Source organism: Vigna umbellata, chromosome 8 (genome assembly GCF_029865625.1).
Source record: "Vigna umbellata cultivar VRB3 chromosome 8, Vumbellata_1.0, whole genome shotgun sequence".
NCBI classification, from domain to species: Eukaryota; Viridiplantae; Streptophyta; class Magnoliopsida; order Fabales; family Fabaceae; genus Vigna; species Vigna umbellata.
In genome coordinates this window covers 44,586,013-44,607,216 of record NC_142172.1, presented here as the reverse complement: position 1 = coordinate 44,607,216, position 21,204 = coordinate 44,586,013, and the positions used below count along the sequence as shown (strand labels likewise).

Here is a 21,204-nt window from a genome sequence, read left to right as displayed (position 1 = left end):
ATTCAACGAAAAACTCACATTTTCTGTAGTCAAAATTAAAAGGTTTGAAAGCGTAGCCTCGTCGAGCTGATTAGGACAGAAGTGACTGATACAGACACGGAATACTGTGAAATATGAAGTTTTCAATCAGCTCATATATGCGGTGAAACAAAAAAAAAGCCAACTCTTAACAAATATAATTTAAATGCCTTGAATTATTTGGATTTTCACCATTTTCAATTCTTTAAAAAATCTCATTTATTGGAACTCTTCGTCTACTAGACGACATTTCCTTTTAAATATGTCTTTAATTTTTTTAATTTTAAATAAAATTAAAATTAGTTTCTTTGGTCTAATTTATTCGTTTAACTTTAAAAATAAGTAAATTTAGTTATTTTAATTAAATTTTATTAAATTTAATTAATATTTTTAATTTAATTAAAAAAATTAAATTCGCACATTTTTAAAATTAAAAAATTAAACGTGAAAGAAAAAATTCCTGAAAGAATAAGTTAATCAATTTCGAACCTTTTTTAATTTTTATATTCACACGTCTAGATTATTTTTTCAAATGATATGATATTAAAAAAAAATTGTTCTTGCTAGTAAATAATACGACTTTTTTTTTGTTAAAAGGTAAAAATGTTTCATGAAAAAGACTCATTTTGAACAAGCTCCTTTGATATTATATATAATTCACAAAATTATTTTTGGAGGTATACCAAGACTGTAAAACAGCGACTTTGCTGTTTTAAAATTTTCAGACACTATAAATCATTTCATTTTATTGTTCTTTATTGGTACATAAAATCTTTTAAAAGAAAAAGTAGTGTAAATAACTCAATTCAAATTATATATATATATATTATAAATTTTCATATTTTACATAAATTGACTTGTGTTAAAAATAGAAGAATTAAAGATAATTTTTTAAGTTTAGAATAGATTATTGTTGTGGAGAATGAAGGCTATATAAAATGGACGTAAATAATAACATGTTGAAACATTCAAAACGATAGTAAGATAAAGTATTAGTTGTATTAATTAGTTTATCCATCATCACTTTAAATAACTACAGTAAATGTTGTGAAAAATAATGTTTGATGGTCGAATCTAATTCTAATTTTTAGTAAAAGGTATATATTAGTCAGTATCTGAAAAATACAAATTAAAAAATAAAGAAAACTAGAATAGAATTTTTTATTTAAAATATTATTTATGTAGTTTTTAATAGGTGCCATTTTTGAAAGATTCGGAAGGGAAAGTAGAAAGTTGAAATAGATGATGTAAAGAAGTTATCTAAAAGTCATTCATGATACAAATATTTTATTTGGCTTTGACATGAGGGGTAGCTATAGGACCATTAATTTTGATGGTATAAAAAATGTATATGAAAGGACTGACACCTTCTTAGAAGGTTGCCTGATAGAGACGGAACTGCCGCGTTTAAGTTTACAGATTCAAAACGTCATTGACTTAATTAGGTACGTAATTGTCGGCTCAATATCCTTTTTTTTAAGTCATTTCAATGAATTTTCTTTCAAGTTAACGTCTATTATAGTTATTTTTCTTATTGACGATCATTGAAATTATTGTTATTTATCAACTGATGTCACTTATTGTTGTTTTTGTTAATATATCATACTATTTTTCAATTATTATTACAAAGTATCTGTTTCAATCATAAAAGTTTCTTCAGTTTTCCAATATAAAAAAAAATGAAGATTTTGTTTGCTGGTTGCTAAAGTATTCGTCTTCGACATGTTGGCATTAGTTTTGTTTAATTTCCATATATTACGGGTGGCCTTCGTTCTTCTTTCTAGAGGGATAATTTATTCTTAAAAACGTCATTGAAACAAATATGTAACAAGTTGCTTATAATCTCGCTAACCGGATCATTTTCTGCTGAATTCTATATTTAAGAAGGATTGGCATTCAAGTCAATCTGATTCCATTATTAAAATCTATTATAATAACTTGTAATTCTTCATACCAAACTTTACTTAGATCATAAAAACTATCATTATAAGATACAACCATATTTTTTTTCAAAATAATATAAAATGAACTAATTAAATAATATTAATACCACGTTGAAACTTCAAAAGTTGGAATGAATATCCATACATCTTAAGATTGTTTATTTTTGTAAATTACACTTTTAAAGTGAAATTATGAGGATGGATGTGCGAGTTTATCACGGTTTTTTTCAGCTGATTTGTGACACTTTGGATGTATTGTAGAAACATACCATCTGCGCATGAAGGTCGAGATATGGAATGACGTATTGTAGAAACATGAACAGATGATAAAAATGACCTTCATTTTAATTTGAAATACGTTGTGCATGATGTAGGACGTAAATGAGTGTCTTAAGAAGCAGTTGGAATCGATTTTGAGTGTATTTTTTATATAATGAAATTAATTATAGTGGTTTAGAATCGATTCTAGGTATATCTGTGATGATCTGAAATCAATTTTGTTGATTGTGAAATCGATTGTAAGTGATCTAGAAAGGTTGAAAGTGATTTCTTTTGTTTGTGAAATGGATTCCATTTTTTGTGCATGGGACTAGAATGGATTCTCATTCATGTTTTCACAGTGGAATCTATTTTACGTTCTTTGAAAACTTAGCTAAAAACATTCAAATTATTTAACCACCCTCCACAAACCCTGAATGTTGTTCCTTTCTTTACCATAATTGCTAAAATTTATGTTTTCACTCTTTTGTATTAAATTAACCATCACAACTTCGTCTTTTTTTAAATTAAGCAAAGACACAAGTTGTCACCAAAAGAAAAATGGACGTTATGTGTTTTGTTAATATTTTCAATTTTTATTTTTATATACAAAGTTACATTTCATTATACAAATATAATTTTACAATAACACTAAAAATAAAACTTAATATAATTGTGACTATAATATTATTATTATTAATAATAAAATAACTTAAATACTGTTTTAGTTTCTATTCTCATTGCTTTTGTTTAATGTGGTTTATATTTTTCTTTTGATTAATAAGATTTCTATTTTTGCAAATTTTGGCCCATTTGATTTTTTTAACAAAATTTAAATAGTTAACGTTAATGTATATCGTATGTTAATTTATAATTTTCTTAATTTTTGTTTTACTTTTTAATTAAAGAAAATTGTCTACGTGTCCCGTCGATGTCACGTAATATGTTAATTTATGATTATGATATTATCTTTTATTCAAATTCAGTTTTAGTTCTTTTTTAAATTAAAACAATTTTATTTTTTTAAATTGAGATTAAATTAAATTTTTATATAAAAATTACATTGATATTTTTATTAAAATTAACATTTTTATTGAATATTTGTGAAATTTAATTATAAATTATTTGATTTAATTATTAGATTTTGTCCCTTGTATAATTTCTTTGTCTTATATATAATAATTATTTATCACTAATTCATTTATAAAATACGCTAAGTTTGTCTTTATTATATAGATTCTCTAAACCTATTTTTTATAATTTAATAATATATTATACATTTTTGTTTCATAATCTATTATATCTACAATTAACTTAATTATTTATCTAAAAAATACGAAAAACTGTAAAGTAACCTATTACTCTACATTTTTTTAAGGGTTAAATACGTTTTTAGTCCCTGAACTATTGGCCGTTTCTGGTTTTCGTCCCTCTTTCAAAGTAAGGTACAATTTGGTCCTGGTCCTCATTTAGCAACAAATGAGGACTAAAACCAAAGTTTTGAGGACTAAAACGAACGTTTCGAAAAGAATGAGGACTAAATTGTACCTTACTTTAAAAGAGGGACGAAAACCAAAAACGGCCAATAGTTTAGGGACTAAAAACATATTTAACCCTTTTTCTAAAAGGAGGGGGCAGCAAACTACACACTACCCCGTGGATTGTAGAGAGAAAATTAGACAAAAATGAGTGAGAATTTATCTACTAGCTGGGTGTCATTATTTTCTTAAATTATTTATCCTTTGTTACGGTTTCACTTAACATCCAATTTAATTTATTTACTTTTTAAATCATTTCATCTTTTTTACCTCCACCAAACATTTAATTTATTTTTCATTCTCGTATTCGTCCATCCAGAATAAGTATTATCCGAGAATATATTCCAGACAGAAGAAAAAAAAATATTAAAATATACTGATAATTAAATCTAATAATTTACAATTTAATTTCATAAATATTTAATAAAAATATTATATATTATTTATATAAAAAGTGATTTAGTTTCAATTTGAAAAAAAATAAAATTTATTTTATTTAAAAAAAATTAAACTAAATTAAATCAAAATAACGAATTAAAAAACTGAAATAAAATTTAACGAGAGAATCATAATAATAATCAGTTTTTATTATGATTTAATATCTTCGTATAAAATGTGAACTTTTGATTTCATAATTTTATAATAACTCTAATAATAAAACTTAATTATTTCATATATTTTCTTAACAATAATTTTAATAATAATATAGAAATTATTATTTAAGAAAAAATATTTGAAATTTATTCTTATAAACCCCTTTTAATTATATATTTTTTTCAATTTTAATTTTTTATAAATAATAACTTTAACTTCAAATTAATATAGTTTTCCTTGCTTACATTTAAATGTATATATTACATTTTTCCTCAAGAATAAAATAATAATTATCTATTTTTAATGTATAATATCCATGATATCATATATAAACTTTCGTTCGTTCCAAGTCCACTCAAATTATAAAATATTTTTTTTAATTCAAACAACATCATAATTCTCTTTCTATCCCTTCAAATATATTCTTTTACTTTTCTTCAAATCATCTCTCCAATCTTTATCATAAAAACCACACCAAGAAAAGTCAATGGACGTCTTAAAGAAAAAATGATAAAAATAGAGAAGTTGAAATATCGGTTTAGGGTTAACAATAAAACATAAGCATGTTTGTTAGATTTTCTCGTTATCTTTGTATATATACTTGTTTATGTACACATTTTCTTATAACAAGCGAAGATATAGTAACAATATTTTTTTCTAATAATATACAGTATTAATGAATAAATTATAATTTTTATTTTTAATATATATACAAAATGAATTTGGTGTCCCCTAAAAATTTGGAGTCAACGATTGGCCACCTAAATTATGTTTGGGGTGAGAGATTTTAGTTTTAAAATTTTCTTTTATAAGTATATATACATTTAAAATTAAATATATAAAATTTAGTAAAATTTGAAAGAAATACTTTACTTATATACTAATTTTTGTTTATGTAAAAAAAAAAAATTAGGGACCAAAACCCCTTAAACTCCGCCACTGTTGAGGGTTACCGCTCTTTGTACGAAACCAAGGTTGATGATATATGTTTATATTACATGGAGAGTAAACAATAAGACGAAAGATATCCATGATGCAAAAAGGCATTCTCCTTTTTCAAAACAAGTATTAAATTTTACATGTATAATGTATGAATCTACTTTTTTTTAAGTAATTGACATTTAAAGTTAGAAAACCATTAATTGAATTATATAAACTAATTTAACTTATTTTAATTATGAAGACAATCAACAACGTCCTATATTCTTTCTCTTCATTATAACCATCTAAAAAAAGTTCTTTGTTGCAACAAATATCTAATCCAATTAAAATTTTGGTTTAATTTGAATTGTTTTTATTAGATGCAATCCGACTCAATTTATTCTTGAATTTATTGAACCTTGAATCAATTAAGTTAAAAGTTGTAATTGTTTCCCAACATTTATTATTTTAAACACTTTTTCGTTAGATTTTTAAAAAAAAATAGATCATAATAGTATTTAATGTTTACAATTTTTAATAATTTAAGATTTCGAACATATTTAGTTTGATCCCCGTATTATCATATTATCGTATACAAACAAACAAGGCTTTGGGAAAATTAAGGTATACGAAAACTTGATGGAAATGATAAATGCAATTAAACAGAATCAGGTAGGAAAGAAACACAATCGTAAGTAATAAGTGTAAGAACAATACATAAAGAAATTATTCCAAGGGCGGTCGCATAAATCATATATGGCTAAGTAATAGTAGCCACCTTTATTCAATCTATCACAATCATTATTTACGAATAATTTTGTATAAGTATTATATAGATGGATATGGTGGAAGTGTGACGCATCACATTAACGGGGCAGGGGCAGGGGCTGGTGCATATGCAGTAGGTTCATAGAAGCTGTAATTTTCGTATCTGATATTGCAACTGGGTCTGCCAACCCTAGCACCTATCCTGCTGCTGCAACAAGCTGAGATTTCTGCAATAGCCCCAACCAAGCAGCGGTAGCATTCTTGTTGAGGCAAGTCAGGAGTGCACTGAACAACACCATATATGGTTTGATAATTTGAAGCATCTGCATTTGCCGCTGCATACTTTCTACGAGAGTCACCTGATGCAGCTATGCCTGTTAGAATCCTCAGCAAGTTGTTGAGAACTTGATTGAACTGGTACACTTCCGTTGCATTGTTTGCGTTCCACATATAGTACGAAGGTTGAGTTTCCATTAAGCCAAATATTGAGCGGTTTGAGTAGCGCAACATGCACCTGTCATGGTACAAAATAGCCTCTTTCTGGTTTGGACAAAGCTGTGTGAGATTATCTCTGGCATCGCTGAGGCAACTGCGGCACTCGTCTGGCTCAACGTCTCCTCTGCACAGCCCAATGGCGTTTACCGTGTCACTGTTTTGGCCGTAAGAGAAATTGTAGAAACCATAGTCGATTTGTGTGTTGGAAGTGAGATTGGATAGAAGGGTGTTGAGGTTGGTTTCATAAGTGCTACCGGCTGTGTAGTTACCTTCGTTGTTATCGCAGTGTACATAGTTATACTGGGCGCTGGCTTGAGATACGACAATGAAAAGGAAAAGGAGACAACAAACAAAGGACCTAGACGAAACAACAGCCATTATGGTTGGTCTGTTTCTTCGAATAACAAGTAAACAAATTCAGGCTTCAGAGATTAATCAACTTCAATATCGAGAGAGTGAAGTGATTTGGTGTGTAAGAGTTTGTGTTGTTGCTGCTTTTATAACGCAAATTTCTTTGGCTTGGAACCGTGTTTGAAACGACACTTAGTTTCATAATTCTTTGGCGGAAAATGAAAGGAAACTGAAAAATAGAGACCGGTAGTGCCTTCTGTGTCCAAAATCGATTCTTTGAATTTTTGTTTTTACAATGGGAGAAAATGTTGAGTTTTGAACAATAACACGTAATCTTTTGTACTTTCTAGGAATTAATTTTTTTTTTATGTACTTGATTCGTTAAATGTTTTTCAACATAGAAACTTCTCTACATTCGTTGCCGGGTGTGTTTGTACGATTAAATAATCAGTCAATTAGAATAATGGAACGGTTAGAATGTTCAAATAAAAGTAATAAATGAGTATACCCTCTAGAAGAAAAAACTATTTGGTTAACCACGGCTATCCCTACCATAAGTCAAGTAGAGGGATTGGTCAAGATTATGGATGTGATAATCTTGGATCTTCTTATAATTTCTGAGTAAAGTACAATGATCCATGGGATAAAATAATTATAAAAAAATAAATTTTTATATTTATAAAAGAAAATAAATAAATAAATAAAATAATAATAATGTTAAATTAATGTAAAAAAAATTATGTAAATAATATTTTTTTTATAGATTCAATTGTTAGTTTGCCTTTTCAAATTATAGTTAGAAGGTAGATTTATTAAATAAAACTATAGTACTTACCAAAATTTTGTATTTTATTTGATAAATTTTAATCAACGGTGAAAAGTTTATTATCACGATTCTTTATACTTTAACTAAGCTACATCTAGATGTGATCTGATGGACTTGTCCGCTCATGTTTTTAAGGATTATTTTTATCATATATCTGACTCAACTTTCTCTCTTTCACTCCATTTTTCTTCAAATACATATTTCTTTTCGATTTTTTTATCATAAATTCAAACACGATCGCAACACAGGAAACTATTTGAAAGTTTCGGTTGTCATGAAAATTTACTTTTATTCAACTTGGCTACTTTGAAGGTTCTATAATGATTTTTTTTCTTCTGCATATATTCCTAAACTTGAGCAAATCCATGAGGTCATCCTAAAACCACCGTAATTGAAAAAATTTGCAATATAAAAAATATATTGTCCTTTATTGACTTCTACCTAAATAAATTTACATAAGACATTAACTCATCATATTCAACTCAATTTAAAAACAAAAAAAATAGTTAGATTCTAAAATTCACCTTATTGCCTTAACTTATTGATTAGAGTATAAAGGTTAAACCTTTACCATAGAACTAACTGCATGACAAGATCCTTCTGTTAGCTATATTTACTTAAGTTAGACCAAATATTTAGTTAAAAATTGCCTATAAAAATGGATTTTAACTCCACCTTTTTATTTTGAATATTTATTTTATATTAATATACTACTTATAATGGAAGACATAAATAGTTTTTTCTTTTCTATAATAATCTCACATTTTAGATGTATATAAATTATATATTTTTTATTCTTTTTTATTTTTACTCTATAAGTTATGTTTTTTTTTTGTTTTTTTTTCTTTTGATGTGATATTTTATAATATAAATCATATAACGTGACACCAGTTTTGATTTAAAAAAAAATTTCTTCAATTTTTTAATTCATTAAAAAAAATTAAATAATTATCAATTTTAGTGATTAAAAATAATTAATTTAAATACTAATTTATAAACTAAAAATTATTGATGATTAAAATAATTGAATGAAAAATTATAATTAATTTTTAAATTTGTAACCAAAATAGTTTCTATTATAAATTGGTATTTAAATTTATCATTAACATTACTTAATAAGATTTTGATTATCAAATAAATTAGCTTTAAAATTAATTTTTAATTAAGAAATTGGTCTCTAATTATATATTTTTTTCATTTATTATTTAAGAATTTTCTTTTGATAATTAAAGATAAATAATTCTCCTTTAATTATAAAATAGATTCCAAATTTACGTTATCTGTACCCTTATTCCAAAATGTATTTTTATTATTCTTTTTATACTGGGAATGCCTATTTCCAAAATACAAATTAACATTTTTCAAAATTGAACTTTTGAATATTTAAAATGTTTTTGAAATAAATTTTTTGGACCATAAAAATATGCACGCAATTCTAGAGTCATATTTTTAGGATATAAAAAATGCATTATTCAATTTTAAATTTTTTATTTCAAAATATAAAAAATATAATTCAAAATGATAATTCCAAAATACCATGTACTCAATGAGAACTAATACATGTAGGAATTTAAAGAATATTTGTTTTCACAGGTATTTAGGAATAAAATCTGTGATCAATAATTGATATATCTAAGTATTAATTATATGTGGATAGCGGATAACAGTTAATGGATATTTTAATATTGATTTATAAATAAGTTATTTTTACTAATATTTGTTACTTAAAAAAATAAAAATAAAAATAAAATTTAATTTATATTTTATTAAATTAAATTTAATTAAAAGTAAATTATGTTACTGATCCATTGTCTTTTTTAAATGTTTTTATGATCTGGACAAAAAGCATGTGAGGTCAACTTGAGGGTCCTGTAACATTAAAAGAAAAAGTGATATATTTTTCATGTAAAAATTTCATGCAAAAATAAAAGAAAGCTCTATATATAAGAACCTTATTACATAAAACAGGAAGATAACGGAAGAAAACCGAAAAAGGTAAAGGAAGTTAATAGGAATACATGGAATTGAAGAAACCAGATTTTAAATCTATAACGATGTATATAAAAAGGATGTTTTATTTATTTATTTTTCAATTTGATCTTTTTAATTATTGTTTTTTAAATTTAAATATTAGTTTATAATAAAAAAAATTATTTTTTAGTTTTATTAATTACTTTTTTGAATTTAAATAATTATTTATTATAAAAAGTTTTTTTTATCATGTTTAAAGTAGGGTCATGATAAACCCTTCAAGACAAACAGAAAGTGTGGACTATTTATTTAAACAAGACATTATTGCACAAACAAATTATATGAATTCGAAGACAACTTTCTGTGTTGTATCTTGGTTTAAGACTTGAAGTATTGATGGTGAATGAGTATTAATTAGTATATCATCATCATCATGACCAAAATCTAGCGCAACTATATGTAATTCAGAAATTGAAACCTCATTTTCTTTATGAGCTGATTTAATTTTCTGTTCACTCCATCGTCTTTCCCTTCAATTGTACTACCATCACTTCATATATCTGGAAAGTTGAATCACAATGACTCAGCAATTTTAATTTCGTCACCCTCTTCGTCTTCTTCTTTGACGTCATATGGAACGGATTTAATGCAAATAAAATAAAAAATTAACATTCTTTTACCATACGAATTTAAATCAAATTACCTCACTTAAAGCTGTTGAATTTTCAGCAGTCAATTAAAAGCTTTTGAATGAATAAGAGGCTTAAGCCCATTGGGCCAGAAAGCCCAAGTTATTTATGTTGTTAAGAAATATAAAAAATTATATTTTTGGTTTGTTAATTACCTTATGATTAGTGAAAAATCTCATTGAAGACAATGGAATTAGCATGTCCAGAATAAGCCTGGTTGTGAGTGAGTTTATCTTCACTATGCGTTTATTTCAATGAAACATATAGGAAAACAAAATGAAACCACGCTTGTTGTAGCACTTGCAGATTAATTTTCCTTTAGATCCAAGATCTTAATTCAAACGTAGTGTCTTAAAAATTGGCGTAGGTTTCTATATATAATTTGGGGGAACGGAGAACACAAAGTACTGTGAGATTTTTATTTGTCCTGTGTTGAAAATTTTTAAATATGAAATAATCTAAATCATGATTGAGGAATAGTGGCAACAAAATTTAGAAGGGCTTTTCTTTAATTTTTTAAAATTTAAATATCAATACATTAATACTTTGTTTCCCTCTAAAAATATTTCGTATTGATTCTGGTCCATATAACTTTTTGAATAATGATATTTGACAATTTTTTTCTTTTCTTTTCGTTTCTATAAAATTTGGAATGATTGCTTTTAATACTTATAAAATGCGTCAATTTTTACTTTAGTTTCTAAAACATTTTTGTATGATTTTCATTCTTCAAAATTTCAAATGGAGAAAAGAAGGGGGGAGCGAAGAAGCGTTTTTTCTTTTGTAAGTACTAAAGTTATATTTAAGTCTAAGCATAAATTAATTTAGTAGTTAAATAAAGCATGATCTCTCTAAATTATTTAGATTTGAATCAGCGGGATTCATTTTTTTAAAGAGGAATTATAGTGAGTTTCTAAACTCCCAAACATAAAGACTATATGACTATATATGACAAATAAATTTCAATTTCAGATATTTATTATTATTTTTGTAATTTCAAACAATACTACGCCGAACAAATCCATGGAAATTGGATGAATGTTCTTTAGCATTAAATTAAAGGGTGATGGCGAAGTGCAAGGACATCACAGTGACGGTGCTGGTGCATCTGCGGTGGTAGAAGGTTCATCATAGAAGCGAAAGTTTTCATATCTAATATTACAACTGGGTGTTGCAACTCTTCCACTTATCTTGCCGCCGCTTGCGATTCTTGAGAAAGCATCAACCAAGCACCGGTTGCAGTCTTGTTCAGACAAGTCAGGACTGCACTGCGCAACACCATATATGGTGGTTTCTAAATTTGTTGCAGTTGCATTTCCGGCAGCATACTTACGACGAGAGTCACCTGATGCAGCAGCTATGCCGGTTAGATTCTCCACCAAGTTGTCCAACACTTGATTGAACTGGTCCACCTTTGTTGCATTCACTAACTCCAACGTATAAAACAAAGGTGAAGTTTCCATGAGGCCAAATATCGAGCGGTTCGAGTAACGCAACATGCACTTGTCATACCACCCAATTGCCTCTTTCTGGTTTGGACAAAGCTGTGTGAGAAGGACCGTTGAATTGTTTATGCAGTTGCGACATTCATCTGCTTTAACATCTCCTCTGCACAACCCAATGCCGTATGCTTTATCGCTGGTTTCGCCGTAGGAGCGGTTGTAGAAACCATAGTCGATCTGTGTGTTGGAAGTGAGATTGGACAAAAGGGTGTTGAGGTTGGTGTGATAAGTGCTGTTGGCTGTGAAGCTGCCTTCATCACTGAGACAGAAGTAATCTAAGAAACTTGGCTGCGCGCTGGCTTGAGATATGATTATGAAAAGGAGGCAACAAACATAGGAATGCAACCTTGAGGAAACAAAAACGGCCATTGTGTTTGTGTTTTTTCAGAGATGAATTTGGTGAGTAAGATTTGTGTTGTTGATACTTTTATAAACAAAATTTGTTTGGCACCTGTATGAAACGAAACTTTATCATAGAATTGGAGGAAGAGGTCACATATGTTTGGGAACGGAAGAAACTGTAAAACTGAGACTGGGCCATGCGTGTTCTTAATGCTTTGAACTGTTCTTGTTCAGACGAGGTGAAATGCTTTAAATTTTGATTTACGTATTGTGATTATAATTTGTATCCTTTTTTAAATTCAGAAACTCCTCTGAATTCGTTCTTGCTTGTGTTATAGAAAGACCATGTCAGCTAGAAATTATTAATTTACTGCTCTATAAAACAATACCAAGTCCTTACTTTGAATGGGTAGCATCCAGCAAAAAAGTATATATGAAAATGTTTACTGGACGCTCAAAAATTTTTATAAGCAAAAGGATCCAAATGTGCATGCTTCGTGGGATTTATATGCCGACACGAGTACAATTATTTAAAGTTTAGAGTCAAAAAATCTTTTTCTTCATCTATTCATTCAAAAGAAACAATATAAGATTTGTGTGGAAATATTTATCTTGGATTTGTGTGCATAATTTTCTCTTTTAGTAGAAAAAAGTAAAGTAAGTATTTTTATAAGTAAAACTATATTCTTTTATCTTTTTACTAAATACAATTACAGATAAGTTCTTCAAACAGCCATCTTTGCTTCTTCTTTTTTTATTGTCTACAAAATGAAATGCATCTCCTCCACCCATACCCGCCCGCCTTTAATCTTGCATTTCCTATTAAATACACTAATGAATCAAATAAATGAATGTATTTAAAGAGAATCAGAATAGTAGATCATTTTTACAGAATGTCCGTTGAACAAATTCTTCAACCTTTTTAGCACTAGAAAAGACCGTGTATCTGTATAGCTTGTTACATTTAATTGCAGTAACGATCATTACATTTGAGTATAATCATGAGTTTCATATTTAACGAGGATATAGACTACTAATTGAAGCCTCGTTAGCTGATCCATCAGCATAGTAACTTTTCTGTTCACTCGACCCTGTTTCCATAGAACTACACCTCGAAAATTGGGTAACTGTTAAACGACTATTTTTCATAAAATAAGCAGGTTGCAATGGAGCTGGTAGAGCAAAAGAGTGGCTATCAAGCATAAGCACCACTGATGCCATTGTTGGTCTATCAGCAGCCTTTTCTTGAACACAAAGTAGTCCAATGTGAATGCATCTCACTATTTCAAATCTCAAACCATTATGTAAGGTGGGATCTATAATATTTTCTGTTCTCCCTTTCGTCCAGTTTTTCCAAGCCTGCAATAAGTTCATATGAACATACATTAGTTCCAGTTTTTCACTTTTACCATTTTAAGTGGATTAGTTAATGCCTAATTCTCCGTTATAAACCTTACAAAGTCAAAGAAGATTAAAAGGGTAGACATACGAAGCTTAATAGATGCTCCACATTCTCTCCATTACGAAATCCACCATTCTTTTGGCCACTTACAATCTCTAGCATTATTACTCCAAAACTGAAGACATCTAACTTCATCGAGAGTTTTCCGTGTCTTGCATACTCAGGTGCCATGTATCCACTGCATGTCAATAAGAACAGGCTCAATTACCAACAAATATTACCTGTTCTTTGGACAATAGTTCATTCTCCTCGACTGTACTAGTTAAGGACACGTATCAGAAACTAAACAGCTTATAATATTTTGATACTTACAAGGTTCCTGCAATTTTACTTGCATTAAACTGAGTTTGATCCACATTAAAAAGCCTTGCAAAACCAAAATCTGAAATCTTAGGATTCATGTCCTCATCTAAAAGAATATTGCTCAATTTGAGATCTCGGTGAATAATCCTCTGCTGAGAATCCTCATGAAGATAAAGAAGGCCATAAGCAATGCCTTTAATTATACTGTAGCGTTTTTTCCAATCCAAACGTGCTCTCCCGATGTGATCTATTTGCCAATGAGTACAGTGACTTAATGTTTTAAACTAGAGTAAAAATCTTTCTTCATTTAGTCATGCAGAAGAAATTATGTGATTGACTAGCAGTATAAAGTAAAACAAGCATACCAAATATGTGGTTGTCAAGACTTTTGTTGGGAAGAAACTCGTAGACAAGGAGTCGTTCTTCTCTTTCAAAACAGAAACCAAGGAGCTTAACTAAATTTCGGTGCTGAAGCCTTGACATTAATAGTACTTCATTCTTGAACTCAATATCTCCTTGGCCAGAGTTGCTACATAACCTTTTGACTGCTACTACTTGTTCATTGAAGAGCGTGCCCTGAATATGTCATGGTAACAGTGTTTCGTGCATGTAAAATTGGTCAACAATCACATTTTGACATTCAGATAAATTTAATCGTAAGGGTGGAATGTTTACCTTGTAAACAGGTCCAAATCCTCCTTGTCCTAGCTTGTTTTCATCAGAGAAGTTGTTTGTAGCGACTCTGATGGTGTCAAGGTCAAATCGTGATGACTCTAATTGTATAATTTCATCATCGACCTTAGCTTCACCTGGATGGGGGAGATAGTTTTAAGCTATTACAGTTGAGTTTGTCAAATGGAAATTAAAAGTCCAGCATGAAAAAGTAATATTTTCCAAGGCAATTATTCAATAGATCAAGTACCATATGTAAGCAATTAATTTATCAAAAATAGTTGTATTCCCTTTTTGATTTTTGTTCCTAACTCCCTGTTAGTAAAGTTATTTTAGAGAAAATCTCTCTTAAATGTCATATTCCTTGTCAATGCCAAGAAAAAGGAAAAGGAAAATTGATTCATCTTGCAGGAAAAAATATCAACTCTTATACAACAGATTAATTAAACATCTGAACTTACTATATATTCTTGACTTCCTGACTCTTAAATAGATGCAAATAAAAATCAGCATCCCAGTAAAGACAAGAACTGGCACAACGTACTTGGCGTTGACAGGTTGTGGTCTGTTGCTCTTTCCTGCATAAACCGAACATCTCTTCTGGGTAAAAAATCCTCGTCAGAGAGATATCAAAATTTAGTCACCAAACAGAGGGTCTAAGGTGCTGGAATTTTTAAGTCTAAAATACCCTTATGTACTAAATAATAAAATCTCCCTTGACATATATGTCCGAGAGAGGTTTAACTTTACTTAAGATGTACTAAATTGAGAATCAGTAGTAATTCAAACCATCCTGAAAATTATAACAATTAATACCATGATAAGAAATCTCTGAAGAGTTTGAAGTGGTGGATGGTGTAGGTGATGATGAAGGAGGAGATGCAAATCCTTGTGGTGGCAGTTGTAGTGCTAGTGTATCCGCAGTAGGCTCATAGAAGCTGGAGTTCATATATCTGAAATTACAGCTTAATTTAACAACTGCGCAACCTATTCTGTTATTACAATATTTGGATATTTCTGAAAAGGCACCACCTAAGCAGTCGTCGCACGCTGCCACAGTCAATTCAGGTGAGCACTGAACAACGGCGTACACAGTTTCAGAACTCGGACCTGTTGCATTTCCTGCAGCAAATTTACTTCCGTGAAAGGAGTCAGCTGATGCGGCTTTCTCTCTTAGTTTTAACAGCAACTTGTTCAGCACATAACTGTACTGATTCCAATCTGTTACATTAGTTTCCCACCAAAAATAAACGCGCAAACTAGAGTCTTGGTAACCAAATATCGAGTGATCTGCATAGTGTAACATGCATAAATCAAATCCTCCCACAGCTTCCTTCTGATGTGGACAGTACTTTATGAGAAGGGAAGTAGAATGGTTGAGGCAAGTAAGGCAAGTATGTGGGCTAACATCTCCTCTACAAAGGCCAGTTGCGTAGACCCTATCAGAGTCTTGGCCATAGGAGGAGTTGTAGGAGCCATAATCAATTTGGGTGTTAGAAGTGAGCCTTGAAAGAGCAGTATTGAGGTTAGTGTGGTAGGTGGTATTAGGAGCATAGTCTCCACTTTGGTAGCAGAGTGTGTAATTGTATTGGTAGTCTGGTTCGGCAACAGCTTCAGATATAAGAATACCAAGAAGGGACAGGAAAAAGAGCACTGTTTCAGAGACCATGCTGTACAATGTTGTGCTATTCGTTTCCAGGCATCAAAACTACATATGACTCAGACCATGTGTGGCTGGCATTTAAGGCAGAGAAGGAGCCAAGAGCTAGGAATTTCAACCAAAGTAGTGTAAGGAAAGAAAAATAAATTAATTCATTATTACAAATTTCAATTCGTCAAATAAAATTACAGATAAAAACTTTTCTTTCTGTTATATGTTTTTTCCCAACCAAACACTTCCAATCCAATGATTTATTGTTTTGAATTCTAATTCTAATAATATTTTACAATCTACATTATAGTCTATTCTTTACAAACAATATTAAATTATAATTTTTAAACTAAAAATAACTCATTTCTTCTTTTTAAAAATGGCAGTCCAGCTGGAATCTGTAGTCCACGCTGCGACAATTTAACAATTTGTCTTTTACCTAGAAATTGCGACATAATAATAGTGAACTGTAAAAGTATATATACTTAGTCTTTCTGCCCAGTCCTCACGTCTTAGAAGATGTCAGAGTTTCATCTGTCATGCGTCTTGGTCACGGCAGTAAGTGTTGGACCAAAAATTCACACTGCATTACTGGTCAATTTAACATACATTTCTTTGTAATGAAAGCACTAAAAAATTGTTTTTCCTGGTACATTTATGGTTGTTACTTTTGACCATGATCATATAATTTACATTTAACGAGGATATAAACTACTAATTGAAGCCTCGTTTGTGGATGCATCAGCAGAGTCAATTTTCTGTTCATTTGATCCTGTTTCCACAGAACCGAACTCCGAGAACTGGATGACCGATGAACATCTAGTAATCATAAAATAGGCAGGTTGCAATGGAACTGGTAGAGCGAACGAGTGGCTATCAAGCATAAGGACCACCGAAGCCATTGTTGGTCTATCAGCAACCTTTTCTTGAACACAAAGTAGTCCAATGTGAATGCATCTCACTATTTCATCTCCCAAAGCATTATTTAAGGTGGGATCTATAATATTAGCTGCTCTCCCATTCCTCCAGTTTGTCCAAGCCTGAAAGTAGTTCATTTTACAGAACATTAGTCCCACTTTTCTGCTTCTACCATTTCAGTTAATGCCTAATGCTCTTTTATAAACATTATAAAGACAGAGGATAAAGAAGGTAGACATACAAAGCTTAGTAGATGCTCCACATTCTCTCCATTTCGGAATCCACCATTCTTTTGACCACTTACAATCTCTAGTAGTATTACACCAAAACTAAATACATCTAACTTCATTGAGAGTTTTCCATGCCTTGCATACTCAGGTGCCATGTATCCGCTGCATTTCAATAAGGATACCCTCAATTAGATACAAATTACAAACATTACCCTTCTCTTGATAATAATCCAGGCTCCTCATCTGTATTACTCAAGGATACAGATTAGAAACTAAAATGTTTTATATATCTTTATACTTACTAGGTTCCAGCAATTTTACTTGCTTTAACCTGAGTTTGATCCACATTAAAAAGTCTTGCAAAGCCAAAATCTGAAATTTTTGGATTCAAATCTGCATCTAAAAGAATATTACTCAATTTGAGATCACGGTGAATAATCCTCTGCTGAGAATCCTCATGAAGATATAGAAGGCCGCGTGCAATGCCTTCGATTATTTTGTAGCGTGTTTTCCAATCCAAATGTGCGCGCTTGATGGGATCTACATGGTGCAATCATCCGAAATTTCTTTAAAACTAGATTCAAAACCTTTCTCCATTCAGTCATGCAAAAGGACTTCCAGTTTAAGAAGTCAACTTACCAAATAAGACGTTGTCAAGGCTTTTATTGGGAAGAAACTCATAGACAAGGAGACGTTCTTGTCTTTCAAAACAGAAACCAAGGAGCCTTACTAAATTTCTGTGTTGAAGCCTTGACATTAAAAGCACTTCATTCTTGAACTCAGCATCTCCTTGGCCAGAAATGCTACATAACCTTTTGATCGCTACTTCTTGTTCATTGAAGAGCTTCCCCTGATTAGTAACAGAACAGTGTTTATGCATCTAAAATTGGCCAACAATCTTTCCCTGCAATATTTTGTTATACAGATAAATTTAATTGTAATGATGCAATGTTTACCTTGTAAACACGTCCAAATCCACCTTGTCCAATCTTGTTTGCGTCGGAGAAGTTGTTTGTACCGACTCTGATGGTGTCCAAGTTTATTAGTAACGACTCTTCATCAACCTTAGCTTCACCTGGATGGGAAGGGGGTTTTAGAGTAGAACATGTAAGCAATTGATTCTAGAAAATTATTATGTTCTTTAACTTATAGTTTAGTACATATTTTAACAAACAAAATCCCATTCTTTGAAATATCTCACGTCAACGAGGAGAAAAATAAAACAGCTATCGTTTCTTCGTATTTTTATTAGGTTTCAAATTATCAAAGAAAGAAATAGAATAGAAAATATTAATTGACTCTTTACATCAAACGTTAAATAAATATCTGAACTTACTCTGAAAATATTTTCTTGGCTTCCGCACTCCTAAATATATGCAAATAAAGATCACCAACCCAAAAAAGACAATAGGCACAACGTATTTCGCGATGACAGCTTTTGATTTGCTTCTTTTTCCTGCATAAACCCAAGAACTCTTCTTGTTAATATAATCTTTATCTTGAAGACAACTCAATTTAGTCATGAAACTGAGTCGAGAGACAAACAATTCAAGATACCACAAAGCTTCTAGATTTTTTAAGTCTGAAACAACTATAGTACTTAGTTACAATCTTTTTCTTTCCTACCTTGGAATAACAGTAAAAGAAATCATTTCCAACATATGTAGTTATGTGTGAAGTTTTACTTGGGCCAAATAGATGCTACTTGATGATCAATATATTCACTTCTAACCATGTAACAATTAATACCATGATAAGTACTCTCCGGGGAATTTTTAGTGGTGAATGGTGAAGGTGAAGGAGGAGATGGAGATCCTTGTGGTGACAACTGTAGCGTTTGTGTGTCAGCCATAGGCTCATAAAAACTGAAGTTCTCGTATCTGAAATTACACCTGAATTTAATAACCACTCCACCAGATCTGCTATTACAACATTTTGGTAATTCTGAAATAGCGCCACCCAAGCAGTCATTGCATTCTGCCTCTGTCAAGTCTGGTGCACACTGAACAGCAGCATATACAGTTTGAGAATCCGGAGCTGTTGCATCTCCAGAAGCATATTTGCGATTCAAGTTGGAATCAGTTGTTGCAGCTTTCACTTTTAGTATTGGCAGCAACTTCTTTAGCACATAACTGTACTGATCCCAGTCTGTTACATTGGTTTCACTACGCAAGTAGACCCGGAAATCAGAATCATAGTAACCTAACACTGAGCGATATGAATAGTGCAACATGCATTCACCATATCCTCCCACTGCACGTTTTTGACGTGGACACTGTTTTAGGAGAAGTAAACGAGAATTGTTGAGGCAAGTGAGGCAAGTTTGTGGGGTGACATCTCCTCTGCAAAGGGCAGTTGCGTAGACTCTATCAGAATCTTGGCCATAGGAGGAGTTGTAGAAGCCATAGTCAATCTGGGTGTCGGAAATGATCCTTGAAAGAACAGTGTGGAGGTTGGTCTGGTAGGTGCTATCAGGGGCATACTCTCCACCTTCTGTGATGCAAACAGCGTATGGATATTCTGGCTTCGCATTAGCCTGAGATGTGAGAGTAATTAAGAGTAGAAAAAGGAAAGAAAGAACTCTCGGAGAGACCATGGTGTAGTGAGATGTTAATGTCAAAAACAACAAAGTATGAATGATGTTTCCACTGACACTGTCAACCATGTCGGGTGATGTGGGTGGCATTGGTAATTTGTTTTCAACATCTGTTGAGGAAAAGTCTGCTTTCTTGTTATCTGACAATTAGTTTGTGTTTGACCCGAAATTTTGAAGTGGTGGTTCACTTCACCACGATATGCATACCATTCAATTCAACCATCATATCAGTTATTGTTTAATAGCCCATTAACGATTAGGATTTGACTAAATTTTAGGTACACACAATGCTGTCAGGAGAATTCATTTGTCTTAGACAGCTGGAATCTTTGCCAACGAAAGATAGACATTATAATACCTAACCTTTAAAAGTGTAATCTTTATGTGGTATTTGTTACAAAGTATAAAATATAGGAATTCTACGGTTGAAAATTACTGAATTAGACTATTTTATAATTTGAATGAAAATATTTTTTCATATATTAATTAACTTATATTTAATTTATTGAAAAAATAATTTATTTTCTTTTGCGTAAGTAGTGGAGATACTTAAACCAACGAAATGTTGACATGTTTAGAGATACTTAAACCTGTTAGTTAAAGTTATATTTTATTAGTAGAGATATTAATCATTTCCCGCTTAAAGAAGAAAAAAAACACTTGGGCTCGATACATAAGTTAGGCGGTTCAAAATAAGAGTGTTTCATCCTACACCTCCAACATCTCATCCTGCACCTCCAAAAATTCCATTTTTAACCTTCTGACATCCTGCACCTCCAACCTTTTTAAAAATTTCATTTTTAACTTTCTTCTCTTTCTAATTAAAGACATTTTATTTTCTTCTCTTTTTCTTTTAAAGACACCCTACATCACCTTAATGATAATTCTAATTTAATTTAAAATTTAAATATTATTTAATATAATTTTATATTTTAATAATTATTAAAATATGATTTATATTATAATAATAACTATATTAAAAAAATAAAAATAAAATAATTAAAATAAAAATAAAAATAAAATAATAATAATAATATAAAATTTGACTTAATATATTCAAATATATTAAATTATATTAAAATATTAAAATAAATTAAACAATTATTAAATTGTAAATAAAAACAAAAAATTTTAAAAACTTGTTATCGAGAATCAG

At 30.2% G+C, this 21,204-nt stretch overlaps 2 protein-coding genes and 1 pseudogene across 2 annotated transcripts; all 3 read right to left on the bottom strand.

Annotated features, from left to right (window-relative positions):
- Nucleotides 1-11,338: 11,338 nt before the first annotated feature.
- LOC148194793 (cysteine-rich receptor-like protein kinase 29 pseudogene) lies at nt 11,339-12,283 on the bottom strand (annotated as a pseudogene).
- A 768-nt stretch (nt 12,284-13,051) lies between these two features.
- LOC124825821 (cysteine-rich receptor-like protein kinase 15) lies at nt 13,052-16,410 on the bottom strand. The gene is made up of 7 exons (XM_088096498.1): nt 15,470-16,410; nt 15,115-15,231; nt 14,657-14,790; nt 14,347-14,557; nt 13,991-14,228; nt 13,706-13,856; nt 13,052-13,575 (listed from the first exon to the last, which is right to left on the bottom strand). Exons 1-7 carry the CDS (start codon nt 16,320-16,322, stop codon nt 13,231-13,233), a joined length of 2,049 nt encoding a protein of 682 aa, XP_087952624.1. The 5' UTR covers nt 16,323-16,410; the 3' UTR covers nt 13,052-13,230.
- Nucleotides 16,411-16,653: 243 nt separating this feature from the next.
- On the bottom strand, nt 16,654-20,078 carry LOC124825823 (cysteine-rich receptor-like protein kinase 15). Its single transcript, XM_088097460.1, has 7 exons — nt 19,202-20,078; nt 18,789-18,908; nt 18,409-18,527; nt 18,092-18,302; nt 17,755-17,992; nt 17,464-17,614; nt 16,654-17,344 (listed from the first exon to the last, which is right to left on the bottom strand). The coding sequence occupies exons 1-7, from the start codon at nt 20,046-20,048 to the stop codon at nt 17,000-17,002; spliced, it is 2,031 nt and encodes a 676-aa protein (XP_087953586.1). The 5' UTR covers nt 20,049-20,078; the 3' UTR covers nt 16,654-16,999.
- Between the last annotated feature and the right edge of the window lie 1,126 nt (nt 20,079-21,204).